General features: G+C 39.3%; 1 protein-coding gene across 5 annotated transcripts in view; it reads left to right on the forward strand.

Annotated features, from left to right (window-relative positions):
* ZNF236 (zinc finger protein 236) overlaps positions 1-22,280 on the forward strand; it is a 46,573-nt gene that overhangs the window by 22,653 nt on the left and 1,640 nt on the right. For all 5 annotated transcript variants that reach the window (XM_081919418.1, XM_081919421.1, XM_081919420.1 and 2 more), the window contains exons 13-32: positions 536-680; positions 1,778-2,038; positions 2,761-3,008; positions 3,474-3,575; positions 6,486-6,637; positions 7,055-7,155; positions 7,460-7,611; positions 8,175-8,387; positions 8,522-8,792; positions 9,561-9,664; positions 10,526-10,891; positions 11,514-11,659; positions 12,030-12,273; positions 13,054-13,233; positions 14,186-14,344; positions 14,925-15,103; positions 16,369-16,500; positions 17,638-17,835; positions 19,363-19,492; positions 20,973-21,149. In XM_081919418.1, coding sequence (XP_081775544.1) covers positions 536-680; positions 1,778-2,038; positions 2,761-3,008; positions 3,474-3,575; positions 6,486-6,637; positions 7,055-7,155; positions 7,460-7,611; positions 8,175-8,387; positions 8,522-8,792; positions 9,561-9,664; positions 10,526-10,891; positions 11,514-11,659; positions 12,030-12,273; positions 13,054-13,233; positions 14,186-14,344; positions 14,925-15,103; positions 16,369-16,500; positions 17,638-17,835; positions 19,363-19,492; positions 20,973-21,149 — 3,660 coding nt within the window. The remainder of the gene's footprint in view (positions 1-535; positions 681-1,777; positions 2,039-2,760; positions 3,009-3,473; positions 3,576-6,485; positions 6,638-7,054; positions 7,156-7,459; positions 7,612-8,174; positions 8,388-8,521; positions 8,793-9,560; positions 9,665-10,525; positions 10,892-11,513; positions 11,660-12,029; positions 12,274-13,053; positions 13,234-14,185; positions 14,345-14,924; positions 15,104-16,368; positions 16,501-17,637; positions 17,836-19,362; positions 19,493-20,972; positions 21,150-22,280) is intronic.

Genomic DNA, 22,280 nt, shown 5'->3' on the forward strand with positions numbered 1-22,280 from the left:
TTACTCCATATGAAGTGGAAGGAAGGATATAATTACAATAATTACATTTTATTTATAATTGCATTTCATTTAGGAGCAAGAATATGGCTGTATTTGGACAATCAGGATCTTGGCTTAATATGCTGAGATAGGTACAAAGGTCAGGCACCTGCATGCAACTATGTTACTCCTCCCTTCTTGTAAACACATAATCATGCCAGGAAGCCTCAGTTAACCAGAGCTTCTCATTGCATTCAGACTGGGAATTATGGTTAATTACTTCTAAGCAAGCCAGAACACGAAGCCATGATTTAAAGATGGCTTCAGTATTCTGGCTGTTTTCGAAGCCCTTAACCATAGGAAGTGTGGTTCCTGACATGCTTCACCTTTCATGTGAAGAGCAAAGCAGTTATGCGTGGCTGAGGTTTGTCCATATTTCAGTTTCTTAAGCTAAGAGCATGACCATTTGAAAACAGCTGCTGTTAGGTGTTACAATTGTTTCAGTATTTGAAACTGTCTCAGTTTGATCCATCTTTTTCTTTCCTTCTCTATACAGGTCTTATCCAGCCAATCCCAAGAAATAGCCAGTTCTTCCAAAATTACTTCAATAATAATTTTGTGAATGAAGCGGATAGGCCATATAAATGTTATTACTGTCATAGAGCATATAAAAAGTCTTGCCATCTTAAACAGCATATACGGTAAATGCAAGAGCAAAGATGTGGGTGGCTGAGAGAATGTTCTAAAAATTAAAGAACAGGAAATAGTTCTTTCTCTGTATTCACACATCTGTCCCGTGCTGCTATACTGCCAATATACTTGCTGTTTCACCTTCGTTCCAAAGGCATAGAACATTAAGGTTTAGAAAGCACAAAATACAAAGCTGCGAGAGAGTGTAATTTTTTTTTCTTTGTGAGATTAAGAGGGAATCTTCACTTCCCTAAATAGTGCTGACTTTGTCCTGCGAATAGTGAGGTGCCCTGTATACCCAAATTAGATAAATATATTAAAATAAATAGATGGTATAATAATGTAATTATTTCATCATATAATTTTATTATATGCTAGTGTTCAGCACCCCTAAGTTTAGATCCACCCCAAATCATGATGCATTATGCCTAGCTTATTCCACCCTACTCCCTTTGAACCACTGATTCTTCCTTAACAATCAGCAGTAATGATAAAATAATTTATAAAAGTACAGCAGCATGTTTATAACTTGGGCTTGGTAGCAACAAATTTATGGGTTCAACCCTGTAACTGGAAATAATTATAGCTATAGAATAAATAATTACTTTTAGGTTTATATATTTAAAAACCCCAGTTATAATGCAATTTAGTATGACTATATACTAATAACAAACTCATTCTCCAAGTACTTATTTGTATGCGGCTATATTGGCACCATCTACACATAGTAGGAACACACTAGTAAGATTGGGGGAAACCAGAGCTTTACAGAAGCATGCACACACCCTTCAGAAAAAAAAAATCTGTAAGGGAGAGAAGAGACATCAAAACAGTTAAGTGAGGACCAAACATGTTCAGTGGGCACAAAACGCTGGCTGATGCTTTGTGGGGGAGGGCGGAGGGGGTGGGTTGGAATGGCTTGAAACTTGGAACAGCAGCATTTTGTTGCAGGTCCTACTGTGAACGTATAATAAAATACTTACAAATCAGTTTTGCTGACTTGGGAACAGTTATATGAGCGCCCCTCTTCCACCTGATCATTAATAATCTTGAACTTGAACATTTGCTCTTCCTTCCGTCACACTTTGGCATTTATTTATTTTTTAAGATCACATACTGGTGAGAAACCATTCAAATGTTCTCAGTGTGGAAGAGGCTTTGTGTCTGCTGGAGTATTGAAAGCACATATCCGAACACACACAGGATTGAAAGCTTTCAAGTGTCTAATATGCAACGGGGCTTTCACAACTGGCGGGAGTTTAAGGAGGCATATGGGCATCCATAATGACCTTCGACCATATATGTGCCCATATTGTCAGAAAACGTTCAAAACCTCATTAAACTGCAAAAAACACATGAAAACTCACAGGTACGTGTGTTTTAACTGTATGCTTTCTACGGGCACTTGATCTTGTCTTGCTACTGTCTGCTTGGGCAGCCAACCTTTTCAGTTTGGAAATTTAAGGGGTCTTCTCAGTGTGCCAATAATGAATTCCTAACCAACTTCTAAATGAGTGATTAGGGCTAGCATGGTGTCAGCATTTGGCTTGGTCATGGAAGGGTCAGGGCCCCAGCAGTTACACATTGATACTACTATAAAAAAAAAACATGTTCAAGGCCTATCACTGGGTAGGGAAGCACTAGGCTGGACAACTGTAGCATCTCCCTTTGTCCAGTGCTTGCTCCTGTCTCCAGTCTAGTGTTATTTTGCAATTTTATATTGGGGCACAGAGGACCCTTGACAGATGTATTTTCTGGGGTGGTGGAGTAGGAAAATGTAGCTATGTTGGGTCTGGGACTTCTCCATGTAGTGTAGGACCCATCTCAATGTTCAGCTAACATTGTGTGCCAATGCCACCAGTTGTCCTTGCAGCTCACAGCAACATGGTGCCCATTTTGTAAGTAATATTTTGTTGCAGGTGAGCAGAATGGAAATTTGCTATGATTGAAGGAAGATAGTAAGGTAGTCAAATACAGACTAAGTTATTTTGTTATCCTGCGGTTTTTTAGATATACGCACAGTTAAAAGATGCTCCTACTGTCAACCTCATGTTTCGTTAGTGCAATAGAACTGTCGTCTTCCTCTTTCAGGTATGAGCTTGCACAACAGCTGCAACAGCACCAGCAAGCTTCGATTGATGATACAACAGTAGACCAGCAGAGCATTCATGTTTCTACTCAGATGCAAGTTGAGATTGAAAGTGAAGAGCTGCAGCAAACTGAAGCTGTTGCAACAGATCAAGAAACTATTTTAGATTTGGACCAGCAGCAGGTTGTGGACTCGGAGGAAACTGAACTGAGGCCACAGTTGACTGATCAACCACTTGGTCAAGAGGAAGGTAAATGTAGTAGAAAAGATTGGTAAATAAGTCAGTTTAAAGAGAAATTAGTTTAGCAGCTATCCTTAAATGTTGTGATTAGGCTTAATGAACCTGATTTATTTTTTTTGCGAGTCTACTGTGCAAAGCTGCAGCAGTAGCTGAGTGGTGATATGAATGGTCTTATTAATGCATCATTTATTGGGGACAAATCTCAACTCAGTATAAGTTTCAGGCTTTCTGTGAACCTTCCTTTCATTGCAGAAAGAAAGTCACATTAGACCCAAGCTGCAGCTCGTTCATTGAACATGATCGGTATTAGAAACAGATGTGACAGCTAGAAGCTAAATGATACCTTAAACCTGGGTTATGGGTACCACAACAGAGTGCCTAGGCATGCTTTTTTATAGCAAGAATACAAAGCTGAAATTTAATGGACTGCAGTAAAATCTTATGTTCATTTTTCACATTTCATTTCATTTCCAGATAGATTTGTGACATCCCAACATGCACTTCAAGAAAATATGAATCAGTTTGAGCAGCAGACTATAGCACAGCAAGCATTTGATCAGCAAGCATTATCACAAGGTTAGTAAATGTCTAAATAATACTTTTCAAAGTGACCTATGAGTATGTTTTTGCAATGTTTGAAAGCTTCAACAGCATTCAGCTGCACAGTGACTGCAGTTCCAGAACGTCACCACATCTACAGAAAAAGGTTGGTGCTTGTGAAACTGATTGAGTGGAGTTTCAGAGCCAATCTAATTTGTGAAACTACAGGTTTAATTATTTTCTTTTAGGAAAGTTTTCTGTTTTATTCATCTTATAGAAATGGAAGATATTAAGTAATGCTAGACAAAGCATGGTTTTAAATCTGTATTGTAGAATATTTCTATTTTACTTGGAATGCTCTCTACATATTTCCTATTCTTTGAAGGTTATTTGATGATCCAGGAGCCATTCAGAAATTTTAAATCTCAGATATATATATGTTTGTGTGTGTGTGTGTGTGTGTGTAGGTATAGGTATGTATAGGTATAGGTATATATAAAGAATGGTCCATGGGGTCACGAAGAGTCGGACACGACTAAACGACTAAACAACAACATATATAAAGAAACATGTGTTTAACTTAGGTGTTTTTTTTACTAGTAAGATAGGAAAATGAAAGTCTTACATTATAGTTGCGTTGTCCTTCCATGATGATAGTTCCCCTGCTGTCAGGGAGAAGGAGGGTCTTGGGGAAGGAGAACATCACTCTGAGGAAAAGGGGAACAGCTCCTTAGGAAGGGACTCATTCTTTGGGGGATGAGCAGCTATCCTCTTGTGCTGAGGATATTTCTCTGGGGGGTGGAGTGGAGAGATCCTGGCGGTGGGCAATTTGATCATTAGGAACATATACCTATCCCCTGGATTGCCTGGTAGATAGTTCTGAAATGGAGTCAGTGGTTGTGATGGATGGTGGCTTCTTTCAAAAAAAATGGAAGTCTTGTCTAAATGAAGAGAACAAAAAGGAATATAAACTTTGGCAAAAGAAGTGCAAGTGTAAGGGATGCTTAAAAAAAGAATTTGAGGAACACCTTGCTAAGAACATTGAGGCCGGTAATGGGACTACCCAGGTGTATAAGGCAACAAAGTTGGCATCTGGGTTGATTGCAGGCTCTGGTACCAGTTTCCATATTAAGTTTGGTTGCTGTATTATTGTGGGTGAGGAGGAATTTAAGATTGGGTGGCTGTCTGTAGGCTATGAAAGGTCTTCCTCCCAGAGCTTGAGACAGAGACTTCAGTCTCCCAGGACATTCAATACAAGATCTCAAAGTGGCTGTCCTATTACAAAAGAATTTCAGGAATAGATTTGAAAGAGAAGTTGCTGAATTACAACTTATCACTAAACTGAAAATATGGAGAGACCTGGTCTGAACAGCAATATTGGATTCTTATCCCATTACACAGGCTAAAACGATTCTTGGTCCTTTACGTACTGTCCCTTTAAAAAAAATCTTTTGGTTTTTCTTTTTCTTGTGGGACCAACTGTCACTAACAGTCACTAACAGACTTACCATACCCATTAGCCAATCACCCATTCCCTCCCCTCCCTCTCATTATATATAGGGGTCTGATGACTTCTGTTTCAGAGTATCTGAAGAAGTGTGCATGCACACGAAAGCTCATACCTAAAACTACTCAGTTGATCTCTAAGGTGCTACATTATAATTTTTAAATTCTTTTGGAAGGATTCTTTTAAAGTAAGTAAGTAAGTAAGTAAATTTTTATTTATACCCCGCCCTCCCCGGCCAAGACCGGGCTCAGGGTGGCTAACATCAAATATCAAATACATTAAAACACTATCAAACAATTGATTAAAATACAGCTTAAAAATTAGAATCAGGATAAAATTAAATGATTGCCCACGGATTACAACCATAGGAGTTGGGACTTTTTTGAAGACTTGATTCTTTTAAGGGTTTTTTTTTTTTTGTTTTTGTTTTTAAGAAGAGTCTTTATAACTCATTTCTTCCCATGAAAGAAGAGAAGCGGTAGATTCAGTTAAACTTCTTGTTTTTTTCAATGTGAAGTGCTGGTATAACATAAATTTTATGAGAGGAGCAAATAACTTCATGTTGAAGAGGCACAAATATAGTGGAATAGGAATTAGTTTGGGATAATGTTTATGCTGTTATTGTTTGTACTGAGTCTTACATTTTTGTGAAACCAATGTAGTTAAAGGAAGCTGGGTCAACCTGTTAGACACATGTCCACATAACATTAAATTCAGAATCTGAATGGCTCTGAGCTAATTGAAACTTTTTAAGGAAACTTCAAATTGTGTTTTGTGGAGACCATAGTTGAAAAGAAGGCAAACTTGGGGGTAAGTACCCTTATTGCTGTGCCTGTTTATTGGATGCCAATAAAGTTTCTTTTTTTTGCTGTTTTCTTGTAGATGAAAAGGAAATTATTATTGTATTTCCATAAGTTACCATTGTTTTGTTGTTTATTAGCTATGGTTTGATCCTATTGGCTTATGTCTCAGCAACACCTAGGATTAAGCTCTACAAATTCCATATCATTTTGGTGCCACTATCGTGACTCCAAATCCCTGACCTTCCATGGCAAGGAGGACAGGGATTTTAGGATCTATTAATTTGCAAAGGCATGTTCAATCTATGATTTAAAAATCTATGGATCTATGATTACAAATTGGTACAAGGTTTTCCTTACATCTCTTCTTGCTAGGTGAATCGTACTGTTGAGCTGTTATAGTTTGCAGAAAGTGAGTTGCTTGCATTGTAATGGATGAGTGTGAGTTATGTACTGTATAATAATAATAATAATTAATAAATTGTTCTTTATTAAATTTGTATATCACCCTATACCTGCAGGTCTCAGGGTGCTTCACAAGATAAAATCACAATATGAAAACACAAAATACATAATAAAAAACCAAAACAATCCAATAACCTTACGCCTAATAAGGCTTTCTCATTTGTCTTTTGATAGGTTTTACTGTTAATGATGGCTACAGTCAGCAAAATCAATTTCCAGCAGTACAGCAGCTTCAAGATTCAAGCACCCTTGAATCCCAAGCTCTTTCAACAAGCTACCACCAACCAAATCTACTTCAGGTTCCTGCACCAGATGCTATTAATGTAGTAAGTATTTACTTGAAAGGTTTGTAGGTTTTTTTTAGCTTTGTGGAACTTGCATTCTTAGGTCAGATATTGCTGCTTCAGAGAGAAGAGCTGTACCTCTTCACCAATTGAACATTTTGCCTCCCCACAATGACCTGTAATGCCAGGACAATTGGGGGAAATGGATATGGTGACTGGACCTTTGAGACATCAGTTGTTCTAAAGTCACCACCTGCAACAGCAAAATAGAGTTAAAAAAGAAGACAAATAAAGAGTCTGTCACCTTTGCTAAAGACAAGCTTCCTTTAGGAGTAGGCCATTTTATTGCCACACAACGCTGCTTGGTTAAATGTAGAGTTTAGCCATCATTGTTACATGTTTAGGTGAGTTAATTTTAGTATTGTATTGACAACTGAAAAATTAATATTTGCTTCCCAGACCACCCGCCTGATTCAAGATCAGTCACAAGAACTTGAGCTGCATCCTCAACGCTCTCAGTTTCTGGAAGATAATGAAGATCAAAGCAAGCGTTCTTACAGGTTTTTTGAACTTTGCAATTGGCCATTCTTATGTAGCTGTTGAAAGGAAAAGTCCACTCTCTTACTGAACACAGTGGGACTTACTTCTGAGCAAACACAGATTTGCAATGTAAATTGGTTTATGGGCTGAATATATGTCACTGGGAAACATTTAAGTCATAAATTCATGAACTACAACTCTGTATAATAATATCATTTGTTGCTAGCAGTAAACCAGGAAGCAATGACATGTCATATATTTATTTACAGGCCATCATCAAAGTTGACTTTTCATTTCATTCCAATTGAACTTCCATTTTTGTAGGTGTGAATATTGCAACAAGGGTTTCAAGAAATCCAGCCACTTGAAGCAGCATGTACGTTCTCACACTGGAGAAAAGCCTTATAAATGCCAGTTATGTGGACGAGGATTTGTTTCTTCTGGGGTTCTTAAATCTCACGAGAAGACACATACAGGTGATAAAGCAGTAGTAATATGTGGTTCTTTTGCAAGTCATTTTAAACCTTTTAATTCTCCTGTGTCCAAAAGAAGAGCATGACAGTATAAGAATTTCCTCCTGAATTAAACCAAAGGTCATGTAGTCTGACTTTCTGTTCTCAACAGTGGCTACTAAGCAGTCCAAAGCAAAGCATATAAGTCATTGCCATCTCCAGAATTCAAAGCATTCTGCTTCTGATATGGAGATCCCATTCATCTGACATGCGTAATGGTTATTGGTAGAACAGCCTTTTAAAATGGTCTAAATTAGAGCATATGGTGTGGTGTTTAGAATGCTGGACTAAAAATGGGGAGAATCAGTTTCATTCCCCACTCAGCTATAAAGCTGATTCCATGATTTTGGGCCAGTCATTGCTTCTGCTCCTTGGAAGAGGAGTGGGATAAAAATATCAAATAAAAATAAAAATTAGTGACTATCAACACGTTTCTGATAACAAATTGAAAGCAAGTCGCTGCTATGTGCTTGGAATTGCACCTTAAATCTGATAACCAGAAAGTCTATTTGTCCTTTTTCCTTCAGGAGTTAAAGCATTCAGTTGCAGCATTTGCAATACATCCTTTACTACTAATGGAAGCCTTACTAGACATATGGCAACTCACATGAGCATGAAACCATACAAGTGCCCATTTTGTGATGAAAGTTTCAGAACTACTGTTCACTGCAAAAAGCACATGAAAAAGCATCAAGCTGTGTCTTCAACGGCAGCATCAGGTGGAGAAACAGCAGGAGGAGGTGAGTTTTCCCCCCATATGTGTGAATAATCACTTTGATATTTAAACAGTGTGATGTTCACGGAGGTTGATTATTTTAATGGGCCTCTAAAAGTATTCTATAACATGTTATTGTTTCTCTATTGAAATATGCAGAAGATGATGATGAGACCTCTGAAAGAACATCTTCTAGAAAATCTAGACCTGGTGTTATCACTTTCACAGAGGAAGAAACAGCAGAACTTGCAAAAATCAGGCCACAAGAAAGCGCAACTGTTTCTGAAAAAGTTCTTGTCCAATCTGCTGCAGAAAAGGACAGAATTAGTGAAATCAAAGACAAGCAAGCAGAAATGGAAGCTGAGCCAAAATATGCCAACTGTTGTACTTACTGTCCAAAAAGCTTTAAAAAACCTAGTGATTTAGTCAGGTAAGAAGGCCTGCCACCGTCAAAGCTAAAGAATACACACAAAGCACGTTATTTTTGCAGCACACTTTTAATCATTCTGGCCACAGTCTAAAGAATTCCACTATTTATTGCATGCCAAGTTGTTTATTAACTGATTTCTTAGTAGCAGCTGTTCATATCACATTGGATCCACTTCTGAAATGTGGAGGAGCTTCAAATGTAGCTTGCAATATGGCATGGGAGGCAACAGTTCAAATTAAAAGTGCCTGACGTCCTACTCATAGGACTTTCGCAGTGATGGTGCCCTGTTTCTGGAATGCCCTCCCTAAAGAGGTCCACCTGGTACCTGCATTACAGTTTTTTCAGCACAAGTTAATACATGTTAATTTGCTATCTTTCATTATGGTTGCTGATGTTAGTCTTTAATTGTAATGGGTTTCAAATACCTTATTGTCTATATCGTATATCACCCTGGTATCTGATACGATGAGGGGTGGTATAGGAATGTATTAAATAAATTAAAGCAGTCCCTGGATTGCAACCATTTTATGAAAAGCTTGTCAAATGAAAATCTGTGGCTTAGTAGCTCCAGGTATAATTGGACTTGGAAAATGTTTCCAAATATGTTTTTCCAACTTGCTTACAAAACCACATTTCAATGCTCCTCAATTTTTTTAGACCTAGATGTTTTAATTGCTTTGTAAACATTGGTGTTGGCTAGCAGACATTGATAAACATATAGTATTCGCATAAGCATATATTAATTGAAGAACAACTATTTTTGACTAGGCATGTGCGTATCCATACGGGAGAAAAACCATATAAATGTGATGAATGCGGAAAGAGTTTTACTGTAAAGTCTACTCTGGATTGCCATGTAAAAACACACACAGGTAAGCAAAATGTTTTATAATTCCAACTCTCTAATGAAATGTGCAGGTGAAAAAAACCCCAGGAACATCAAAACACTTGAATTTTTTAGGATGATAATCTGGCTGGGATGTTTGGGTTTTTAATGAAATATTACAGCAGTGGGTGGTTGTTGATTTCAGTGTTGAAGGGTGCTTCCAGAAGGAGGTTTATTGTGGAACAGGTGCTGCTAATGCATGTTAGCTTTTCTCACTGTCCACCTGATGTCATTGTCATCAAAATGGCGGCCTGTACTTAAAAAAATATTAATCAGATATATTTTTTTACTGTGGAAAATCCATTGAGGGGGAAAAAACCCATTATACATATGCAGCCATCACTAGTGTGGAACTGCCATTTCCCCTCCCCAGACAGGATGTGCATGTGTATTTCTAGCAGTTTGCCACACACTGAAAGCATGCTGCAATTTCAACAAGCCAGGTGGAGCTGTTTTCTTGAAATCACTGCATTTGTGGGAGATGACTTTGGATACTGCGATCACAGTACACCCTTAATTATTTTTATTTATTTATGTGGAGCTCTTATCAGCTAAATATCAGTCTTGTGCAAAACCTTTGTATTAAACCCTTAATACAGCTGTTCATATTTTAAACCATAAGTTCAGGGACATCCTACATTGAAATATATGTCCTTGTTCATTTTCTTACTTTCTACGTGGAAAGTGGATGGAGAACGGAAGACAGGAACATGTAGGACACAATTTTCTGACACAATGTTTGACAGTGGCCTCCGCTGTACAGGCTCAACAGAATTGCAGTGGGTCATAGCTGTAAAGAGATTAGGATCTTTATTTTCACCTGACAGACTGTTTTCTTACTCTCCAGGTCAGAAACTCTTCAGTTGTCACGTATGCAGCAATTCATTTTCTACAAAAGGTAGCCTGAAAGTGCATATGCGCTTACATACTGGAGCAAAACCCTTTAAATGCCCTCACTGTGACTTGAGGTTTCGAACTTCTGGACGGAGGAAGACCCACATACAGTGTCACTTTAAACCAGAGGCCAAGAAGGCCAGGAAGCCTGCGCCTCGCACTCCGGCTGAGGGACTACAGCCAGTAAACCTTCTTAATTCATCCTCAACAGATCCCAATGTTTTCATCATGAATAATTCTGTTCTGACAGGCCAGTTTGACCAAAATTTGCTTCCACAAGGTCTTGTTGGTCAGGCTATACTTCCTGCTTCAATGTCAGGTAAACACTGTTGTTGTTCTGCATGGGGTTTAAAGCCTCTTTCTGTTGGTATTACCTGGTAAGGAAGAAGTAGGACTACGGTTCATGCTCTGAACAAGGCACAGCTTGGGCAAGATTCACAGGTTTGGCTGACTCATTGCGCACCTCATTGGCTCACTTCGCTTGAGCAGCGAAGATCACTCTGAGGAGCTGTTGAATGTACATTCCTCTTACACCCACACTACCTGCCACAGTTCAGTGGCCCAGTAAGCCAAAGAGAAAATTTGGCTTGGGAAAAGGTGAAGTGACTTCAAACAGAGCTCCCATCCTTTAGCCAGTCTGCCCACCTAGCTGTGAAAGGGAAAGGGAAAGTGGGGAGGGGAAGGGAACTGGTTAAAGTTGCCCCCCACCTGATACTCTCCCCCCCCCATCTACATTGGTTGCTTTTAGATATGCCGGATAGAAGAAAGGGAAGGGCAGAGAGAACTAGAGGAGAAAGGCAGGGCAATTGTCTTTGTTTACAAGTACTTCTTGTGGGCTGCTTATGAATGTGATATGTTTATCCATAGAAGATAGAACTTGTTGGCATGGCTTCCTGAAAATAAAGGATACAATATATATATATGACTGTTTTCCTTTATAGCTGGAGGTGATTTAACTGTATCCTTGACGGATGGTAGTTTGGCAACCCTTGAAGGAATACAGTTACAGCTTGCTGCTAACTTGGTTGGACCAAACGTTCAAATATCTGGAATAGATCCTACCAGCATCAACAACATTACATTACAAGTATGTTTATCCTGTATTATCTTTTATAAACAAATAAAGAGTAAGTTTTGCGCAGATAAGTGCAAAGCAACTCCCTTTGTATATATACTGCTCATGCATGTCCTGGCTTATTAAACCATTTTTTTTGGGGGGGGGGAGGCTTAGCATTATGTGCAAATGTGGTTGTAAATAGAAAACATCTTAATAATCTGTGCAAATTATCAAGCTTTAGCAAAAACTAGATTTCATAACTTAACTCTTGCTACCATGGTTAGAGTTTCTTTAAACTAGCTTACTTCGAAGCTGGGGAAATACTTTCTCTGAGAAATTCTATAATATTTTGTGGATAGGTGTCATCTTTTTGCATCTCCTATATTCATTTTCTTTTCAGATTGATCCCAGTCTTCTGCAGCAGACGCTACAACAGGGTAACGTACTGACCCAGCAGCTAACTGGGGATCCCAGTTTGGCTACTCAGAACACCTCGCTCCAGACAGCAGATAGTTCAGTGCCAGCAAATGTGGTAATACAACCTTTGTCAAGCTTGTCCTTACAGCCCACTGTTACCTCTTCAGCAAATATGACAATAGGACCTATATCTGAGCAAGAGGCTGTTTTGACTACGAACACTGCTGGTAAGCATGATACAAAAGCACACACTTCCATTTTGAAGGGATCTGTTGCTAAAAGCTCCCAGAATTATTCCACGTTTAAATTTATTTTGCTCATCTTTTCTGTAAGTTTATTATATAAATATTAATTTCAATTTTAAGAGCAAATATATTATTGCCCTTGGCAAATACTGATCAACTATGTATTTCTATCAATAAAGATTTTTTTTTAAAAAAAGCACAAATTAAATTAAACCTGTTCCTGGTTGAGGAACATTTATGTATGTATTTTGAATTCCCTAATTGTTTAAATCATTTACTATATGATGCATCATTATCCTGAATAAATAGGGTGATTGGGTTCTTTTTAAAGAGTTATTTGCATGTACAGTCATGCATAGAAGTGGCTGAGTGCGCTATTTGGATAAATTTTTTCAAAGGCCTCTCCTATATCCCCCCGTCTGCTAGCACCCTGAAGCAGATGAGGCTGTATACAGGGGCAAAAGAGATTGACAACTACAGACAAAGGGGAGTGAGGATTTCTACTCATTCAGTTACTTCCAAACAAGTACATAGGGCTACTTTCCAAGACATAGGATAATCTGCATCCAAGTGAGGAACACCATCTCTTCTCAAGCACTGTGATTCCTCCTGGGGTTGTTTATATTGTTTTTGTGAATAATTGGACCATGCCAGTTTAAGACCTGCTTCTGTGCCTTCTTGGAACAGGCATCACGACAGTGAATATTAACATATTGAAGTTTGGCTGCTGATTATTATTATTGCTACCCTGTTTGTGTTTAGGTTCACAGGATCTGTCTCAGGTCATGACTTCACAGAGTATGGTTTCAAATTCAAATGGTCAGCATGAGATTACATTGACAATAAATAATTCGAGTCTGAGCCATGTTTTAGCTCATGCCTCTAGTACAACTACTTCAAACTCGTCAGGAACCCCTCAAGAAATTACCCTTACCATATCTGGCAAGTATACTATCCTTATTTTTTGTGTGTAAAGTCACTCTGTCTAATAATATATGCTTAATACTTCACAAGCCCTGGTTCAAAGATATCCACACACTTCGGTGTAGTGGCATTTATTTTCCCTAGCATATTAACTCTTCCTCTATTTGCTGTGTTAACTTTAGGTAGGTAGCCGTGTTGGTCTGACGCAGTCAAAATAAATAAAAAAATTGTCCAGTAGCACATTAGAGACCACCTAAGTTTGTTCTAAGGGACAACCTAAGGGACCTAAGGGACGCCACCTAAGGGACGCAGGTGGCGCTGTGGGTTAAAGCCTCAGCGCCTAGGACTTGCCGATCGAAAGGTCGGCGGTTCGAATCCCTGCGGCGGGGTGCGCTCCTGCTGCTCGGTCCCAGCGCCTGCCAACCTAGCAGTTCGAAAGCACCTCCGGGTGCAAGTAGATAAATAGGGACCGCTTACCAGCGGGAAGGTAAACGGCGTTTCCGTGTGCGGCTCTGGCTCGCCAGAGCAGCGATGTCACGCTGGCCACGTGACCCGGAAGTGTCTCCGGACAGCGCTGGCCCCTGGCCTCTTAAGTGAGATGGGCGCACAACCCCCGAGTCTGTCAAGACTGGCCCGTACGGGCAGGGGTACCTTTACCTTTAAGTTTGTTCTGGGTATATCTGAAGAACACTACCCAGAACAAACTTAGTTGGTCTCTAAGGTGCTACTGGACAGTTTTTAAAATTTATTTTGACTGCTGTTTTAACTAAACTCTTAAAGATGTTTTTGATTTACTGTAATATTAATTTAATATTTTCATTTAATATTTACAGTTTGACAGATTTCATGAGTTTATGTTTCCATAGCACTACAGCTATTTTTTCTTGTAAAATTAGAATATTTTTATGCATTAAAAATGCAGAAGCAAATATAGATCTTCATTGGCTTATAGATTCAATTTTGCATTTAGGCCAGGATCTTATTCAGCATAATTCCTCTGGAGCTAATGAACTGAATGGGAATCTACGACTGGCAACACCAACAATCAATAATCAGTCAGCAGGTGCTACATTAACAATAAGTAATGATCAACTCCTCTCTCAGAGCCCAGTGCTGAACAGTAGTTCAGGTAGGCTTTTAATTTTTTCCCAATAAATCGTATTATATTCTGGCTTAGCGGTTTCAGTGAAGAAATGAGAACTGGTTTCTCAAAAACGCCTGATTTCATTGAAGCCCAAGTCATTCAAATGCCTTCCCTTTTTGCTCCTTCCATCAATTGCAGTGCATTCTTTTATTAGATTTTTCCATTAAAAATGGTGTTGTAAGCTACTTTTATGTTCATATTGTTTCATACTGTTATTAAAATGCTGTTATTTCAGCCTGCTTGAGCAATTTCCACTTGTAAATTATTACAGGTGGCAACCACTTTAGGCCCACCAATGTGCAGGTCCTTTTGGGGGCGTGGAAAGAAGGCAGGTCCAATGGGGGCATGGCACACTTATTACTGCTCCACCGATGCACACGGCGGCCGGGAACGGAATCCCCACATGAAATGGTTGCTGCCTGTAGTGTTTACACAGAACATGTTATGAAAAGTGGACAGCCATGAGTATTCATAAAAGTATAGTGCTAGGCAGATTGGCACATTTCCCAACTAGTAAATTATGATAATTATGTGTAGAGTTTTGAAATATCATACCTTTTTACAGAGCTTAATGCATCAAGTGGGAACCTTCCTTCAACACCGCCCATGTCTCAGCCAGCTCAGAATTTAGTAATGTCATCACCAGGAGTTGGAGGAGATGGTAGTGTCACATTGACCCTAGCCGATACTCAAAGTATGCTATCTGCTGGTCTTGATGCGGTGACTCTTAACATCACATCGCAGGTTTGTGTCACGGTTCTAGCCTATTCCTGATACCTGGTACCTGCTAATACCTGCTAATTAATATTCCTGATACCTGCTAATTAATGCCTGCTATAAAACTAGGGTAAAGGAAGCCTGAATGCAGCTTGACAAAGAAAATATTTGTGCAGTACAAAGATTATGTTCCCTAATGTATAATGTCAATATAGTTACTTTTAAAATTTACTCTAATACTCCTATTGAACTTGTTTTGCCTGTGATTTTCAGTGCTTGTTGACTTGGGGTGTTTCTGCTGCTGCAGTTATTTGAAGATTACACTGTCAGGTTTCAACTCTTTTTGAGAAATCTTCATAGTTAATAGTTACTAAGGCTTTCTTTGCTAAGCATTCATCTGCTGTTTTCTCCCCTGGTTTTACCATGTTAATTAACACTTGCAATGTACCTGTGGATTACTGATAAGCAAATTCTTACTGTAAGGGTAGTTTGAAAACAGCTTCAGGTTGCTGCAGGCTGCACAAGCATTTGTAGGAGATGCTTTAAGTATAGGGCAAGACCTATTAAGTATATTAGAGAAGGACCTAGAATATATGGTAGAAGTGGTGTTTACTTTATAGCTTTGCTATTCTAAAATAAACATAAACATAAGAGTTTACCAACATACTTTGTAAATAATAGTTGGAGAAGGAAAATTCTGTATATCATAAAAGGTCATTCAGCCCATGCAGTAAGGCATATCTCCCTTTATCCATCCCTGAAGCTCTGCATTTCCTAGTTTAATCCAGGCAAAGCCAAAAACTGCCTTAGGAAACACCCATGACATGCCCTAGGAAGCACTAGTGACCACCTTCCTTTTAAGGAGAGGCTCTGAGAACTATGATGCCCAGTCTCTTACTCCCTTCAAATACCATATCTAAACACACCTTTCCTTATGTATCTTTATGCATCCTGTGACACAAATCCTTAGTCTCCATACCATACTGAAAGTAACACATTTTTTCTTGCAACGTATACCCTTTCCTCCCTTTCCCTCCTCTTCCTCTCTGTCTCATGTTGAGTTTTAGATGGCTTGATTCTTGGAGCCATGGGCTATGTTAGTGGTTTTGTTGTTGCTATTATTGTGAACTCAGTGAGATAGATAACAGTTTACAGCAACAGCAGATTAAAAAAGTTTCAAAGAAAAATCTGGTGTTATGACACATCAACAAATTCATATTTATAGTCTTTGACTGCACACTGCAGTTACATTTTCTTCTAAATGTAATGCATTTCACTTTTTCTTTTGGCAGGGACAACAGTTCCCTGCTTTACTGACAGATTCTAATCTCTCTGGACAGAGCACTTCAAGCTCCCAGCAAGTTATACTAGTGAGTCATACCCCACATTCAATACCTTCAAGCCAGGATGAATTAGCATATCAGGTAAACTTTTTTATGTATGTTGTTCCTTGAATAAAGATACAAAATAGGCTTAATATATATATATTGTAGAATTTATGTAGGTGAAGAATTATGTTCTCATTTATCTTATCCTAATCAATTTAGTGTATTATGGAAGTTAAGTATGGAGGTTTAAATTTGGATGTTTGACCTTTGCATTTTCAAGAAGAATTTTGAAGTTGCTTCATATTAACCAAATCTTTCCTTTTGAACACTGTGAATATTAAATGTGAAATTAAGTGCACATTCTTACGTCTTGGAAGTCTCCATTTTAAAGTTAGTCTAATTCTTAAAGGTGTCTTTTTCTTCTTACATCCCTTTTTGTTTGCATTATATGCCAGTGGTGGGCACTCCGCTGTCATAGGCCTCGTGTGGCCATTGGCCTAAATTTATTTTGAGGGACACTGCAGCCAATGGTGTGGGACATCCCTCACCAGCTGACGACAGGCAGGAGCAAAGACTTGTGGGATATTGGTCAATTCCCTCAGGTTTTTTCCTCCTGCCTGACGCAGCAGTGCATCATGTAGGTAACATAAAAAAGAAAGGGGGCGAACGACTGGTATTACCCACCATTGGCACTGGTCTTGCTCACTTCTGGTATGTTGCCAAACACAGATTAGTCCTAAAGGAGTAATTGACAGGAAAAGGCAATTACTTCAATTACCCTGTGCTCTGTACCATCATTCCTTTGAATTCTTCTAATTCTGATGGGCATTCACTGAAATTCGCTTCCTTTATTTCCCTGCCCCTTCTTCTTCTTTCAGAGTCAACCTGAAAATTAATTTATTATGGTGATGGTTATTTGAAAATAGTAATTGACTTGTGGATCTGATTGGGAGTGGGGCTCTAGCAGGAGCAGAGCACACCCAGGGATCCATTTCTTCAGAATTTCACCACAACCAGGCACTCACGTGCTTTCCCTGAAGGGGTTGGCAGAATTGCTCCATAACTTTATTTTACTAATAAGTTGGAATAAAAGTTGCACAAGATATTTCAATACCTATTCAATTGTAATGTCTTCTTCAAAGCGTCATTGCATCTGAAGAGTGATGTTTATCTCTTGAGTTTTGGGTGGTTTTATTTCTCGTAATGTGTGTATATTTTATGTAACTGTTGCAGGTGAATGAGATTTCTCCAAGTTTATCTAAAGGCATTCAAGCTGAAAAAGAGCCTCGTGTGCACCAGTGTTTTGAATGTAGTCAGACTTTTTCTTCAGCTGCCATGCTTATGCAGCACAGTAAAGAAGTTCATGGAAAGGAAAGAATCCATGTTTGTCATATTTGCAATAAAGCCTTCAAACGAGCAACACACCTTAAGGTACGAAATAAAATTCACAACTAATTATATTGAAAACTTCAAGGAGGTCTAACCAGGCAAAGAGGTATCCCTTTGAAAATGGCGTTCTTATTTATTTTTATTGTGACCATCTACTGCTCCTGCCAACCTAGCAGTTCGAAAGCACGTCAAAGTGCAAGTAGATAAATAGGTACCGCTCTGGCAGGAAGGTAAATGGCGCTTCTGTGCGCTGCTCTGATTCACCAGAAGCAGCTTAGTCATGCTGGCCACATGACCCAGAAGCTGTCTGCGGACAAACGGCGGCTCCCTCAGCCAGTAAAGCGAGATGAGTGCCGCAACCCCAGAGTCGTCTGCCGGTTGGGTCCCTTTACCTTTACTGCTTCACTGTGGGTATATTTTGGTGAAAACAGTTCTGTTCCTATTAAGAAACTTTGATAAGAGTTAAAAGATTCTTTATAAACTTTCTTCCATTTAATAACAAGTAGGGATGCTTTCAAAATTATGTCTGGATGTTGGGGTTCCAATAGTATTTCCTCTGATGCATTAGAATTCTTCCATTTTTTTGATATCTGGGCTGTTTTTCAACCTCCTGCCTTCTGGCTGGTTAATGGGATCAGAGTGTGCTTTCCTGCATGTCTGTAGTCCCAGGGCAACTGGCAGTTGGAGCAGAGTATTCTTTAGCTAGTTATCTTCTTAGAGCTACTTCTTCTCTGGCAAATGGATGGGGCCAATTTGCTGCTCCAGCTGGTATGATATTCTTCCTGTGTGGCAGAGAGTGCAAACTCCCAAATGCCCTTATCTTAAAAAAGCAGCTGGTTACCTCTGTCTTGATGGTTAAGAGGCTCACCTGGACCATCCTTTTTATGAAAACTTCTGTTTAACTGTTTTAGTGCAGTTGATTCTGCTTGTTTCTTTTTCCATTTAGCATTGCATATGTTTTTAATACGAATCACATTGTCACTTTTGGGTCAGGAAGCAAAATTACAATCTAATCCTATAGCATGCAAAATCTGTATTCTGGTTCTTTGCAGAACCAGATTTCTGTTTTCTAGGCTTCGTTCAGACACCTGAACTGAGCCATATTGCCTTATGTGGGTGTGGGCTTCTTTTCTGGGAAAGAAATTTGGAATTTGGAGAAATGCTGCTTTTGTTTTTAACATTCTGCTGAAACTGTGAAGTTGCAAATGGTTGTGCTTTGTGTTTTTCTTCTAAATTTAAAATTATTTTTAATTCAATAAGGTCTTGTACTTGTTAAGAAATTTGTTATTTGCATTCTTTATAAAATAGATTGAATTTGGCCATTGCTGGCTTCAGATTTTGTAGGTCTTGACCAGGCATAGGTCAAACTTGGCCTTCCAGATGTTTTGAGACTACAATTCCCAATATCCCTGACCACTGGTTCTGATGGGAGTTGTAGTCCTAAAACATCTGGAGGGCGGAGTTTGCCTATGCCTGGTGTTGACAAAAGGATATGTGAGCAACTTAGCACTCATTATTATTTTTCTTACCTAAACATGTTCTATGTATTTCTTTTTTGTTTTGAATTAGGAGCATTTGCAGACTCACCAGGCAGGACCATCATTAAGTTCTCAAAAGCCAAGGGTATTTAAATGCGATACCTGTGAAAAAGCCTTTGCTAAGCCGAGCCAGCTGGAAAGGCATAGCCGCATTCATACAGGTAAGAAATTATCAGTACAGGTGGCTAGTCACAAGCTGTTCAATTTAACAAACGGTTAAGTAAATTGTAAACAACTTAATCCAATAGCTGTGATCCTACCCATCCTCACCATTGCATTAACAGCAGAATCTGGGACAATAGGAAGTGAGAGGCAGCAATCAGAGTGCTTGGCTGTTTATTTGTTTAATTTATTTTTTTAAATTTCTATACCACCTGTCATCCAAGGATGGTTTACAACAGTGGTGGCCAAACTTGGCCCTCCAGCTGTTTTTGGACTACAACTCCCATCATCCCTAGCTAACAGGACCAGTGGCAAGGGGTGATGGGAACTGTATTCCCAAAACAGCTGGAGGGCCAATTTTGGCCACCACTGGTTTACAATATAAAATCGCAAATATGCGTAACATAGTAGCAAGCAAGCAAGTAACCCCCCGCGCGCACACACACACACACAGAGTTTAAAAGGCCATAGATTGTTTAACTAGCCCAGGGGTCTGCAACCTTTAAGACAAAAAGAGCCACTTGGACCCGTTTCCGAAGGAAAAAAAACTGGGAGCCGCAAAATTCGTCATTATAAAAATAACTTTTTTGTCACTTTTTTATTATTTCTTTGTTTGACCCCTCAGAATTACTCCTCCTCGTAGAAATAAACGTTAAATTAACAAGTTACCTTTTTGTGTGTGTGTGTTCTTCACTCCCCTTCAAAACAGTGACCAGTGTACATGCCCCCTTTCAATGCAGTGACCAGCGTACATGCCCCTTACAATGTAGCGGGGGGGGCAGGAAGGTGACGCACGCACCGCCCCCATGCGACATCACAGCCAGTACAGCGCCCGCCACAGTGGGGAGTGTCGGGGCGCACAATGCGCCTCCTCCCCTCGTTAGTATCCGCCCCGGAGCCGCAGCAAAGGTGTAAAAGAGCCACATGCGGCTCCAGAGCCGCGGGTTGCAGACCCCTGAACTAGCCCAAAGCTTGGGATGTTTTTGTATAGTGTGTAAAGATATGTAACAAAGGCGCCAGGTTGGCCTCCCTGGGTGATCCATACTCTGGAAGTTGGAGGACTTTTAGGAGTAATGCAGCAACTGAAACTTTTACCTGTTTAACCTTATGCTTTATGCTATCTTTACACGCCATGCCCAAAGAAGGAACAGCATAGTTCAAAAGGAAGAAAGGAGTTCAGCAAAGTTAACTGAGCATCTCTGTTCAAGAGTAAATTAGCAGTGTTTGAGCTATTCCACTTCTCTGGGCCTTTTCCTAACCTGAGCGCACAGGTCTCAGAGTCAGGTGCTCCTTTATTTCAGCCCAATGCATAGGAGCTAAATAGTTCCTTGCCTTGACCAGGTTTTAGTGAGAACGGTCCCTTAAATGGTGATCATAGCCAGTTCAAGTAAAATTAATGTATTTGTGAAGTTTAAGGAGTTTTACTCCACTTTGCATCACTTTGCAGTTAATGTTCTAAAAGTGTCTTGTTTATTAAAGGAGAACGACCGTTTCAGTGCACGTTGTGTGAGAAGGCTTTTAACCAGAAGAGTGCTTTGCAAGTTCATATGAAAAAACACACAGGAGAAAGACCGTACAAATGTGATTATTGTGCAATGGGATTTACCCAGAAAAGCAATATGAAGCTTCATATGAAACGAGCCCATGGCTATTCTGGTATGTAAAATTTGCCAAGTGGAAATTTTATATAGAATACTGTAGGGCTTAAACCAGCCCTGGCATTTATGGTACAATATTCTCAAGTTTCAGCATTACTCGTTTACTTGGACAGCATTGAGTGCTGGGAGCTTATTTTACTTTTTCCTTCTTTTTAAATCTCAGCCCCTGCTCTCATTCTCCAGGCCAGGGCTGGAGAAAATGTCATTTTTGTCAGCCCATGTCCCCTGTCACTCACCTAACCTCATAAAACTTTGGGTGTAGGACACATATTGCTGTGGCAGGCCAGACAAAAGTGGATTCTCACCCTTGCTGTAGGCATTCAAAAGTACATAATGTACTGCAAGGCTTATGTGTATGAATGTGTTGCTGTTTGTACTGAATAGTAACATTTTTCTTTCTTTCCTAAACTGTACAGAGGTATAGTCTGCAATTACTCAGTTTATTTATTTCATAAATTTATGTACTGCTTGATAGTAGGAAAACATCAAAGCGGTTGACAAAAATGATAAATCAATAAAATTTAAAATATCTGTTAGAAAGCTTGATGCAACTTCATAGGTTCTTTTTTTTCTGGCACTGTTTGTTGGATCAGACAAGACAACAAGTTGCACGTAAGCTAAACTGGAAGTGAAAAGCTGTTAAACACATGTGAGGGTGGAGGGCATGAGTCTGAGCCTCACTCTGGGTTCATTTACATTAAGCTGAACTTTTGCTTTCTGTGAAGCGTGTAATGGAATATATATAGTAATTTTAGGTAGCTGTATAGATGATAGTTTCTTTCCATGATTCAGTGACTTCTTGCATCAATAAATGCACTCCATTGCCCTCATGGACTGCCTCATTAATTGAAATGGACAGAATAGATTAAGCATTCACGTGCCTTAATGTGAATACATTTGCTCTGTCCATTGAAAGGAACAGTCAGCCCGCAGATGAGCACTTCCATCCATAGCACTGTACCAACATTATTACTTTCAAAGGATGTAAACGGTACTCTTTAATAGGTAAATATTACATGAAGCGTGGCTGGATTTAGTTTGCTTTTCCACCAAATAAATCTTACACATTTCTTATTGGATGTTTAGTCAAGCAGCGCTTAAATGTAACTCTTCTGTATTTTCACTAGAT

Source organism: Podarcis melisellensis (assembly GCF_964234715.1).
Source record: "Podarcis melisellensis genome assembly, chromosome: 7".
In the NCBI taxonomy this organism is placed as follows: domain Eukaryota; kingdom Metazoa; phylum Chordata; class Lepidosauria; order Squamata; family Lacertidae; genus Podarcis; species Podarcis melisellensis.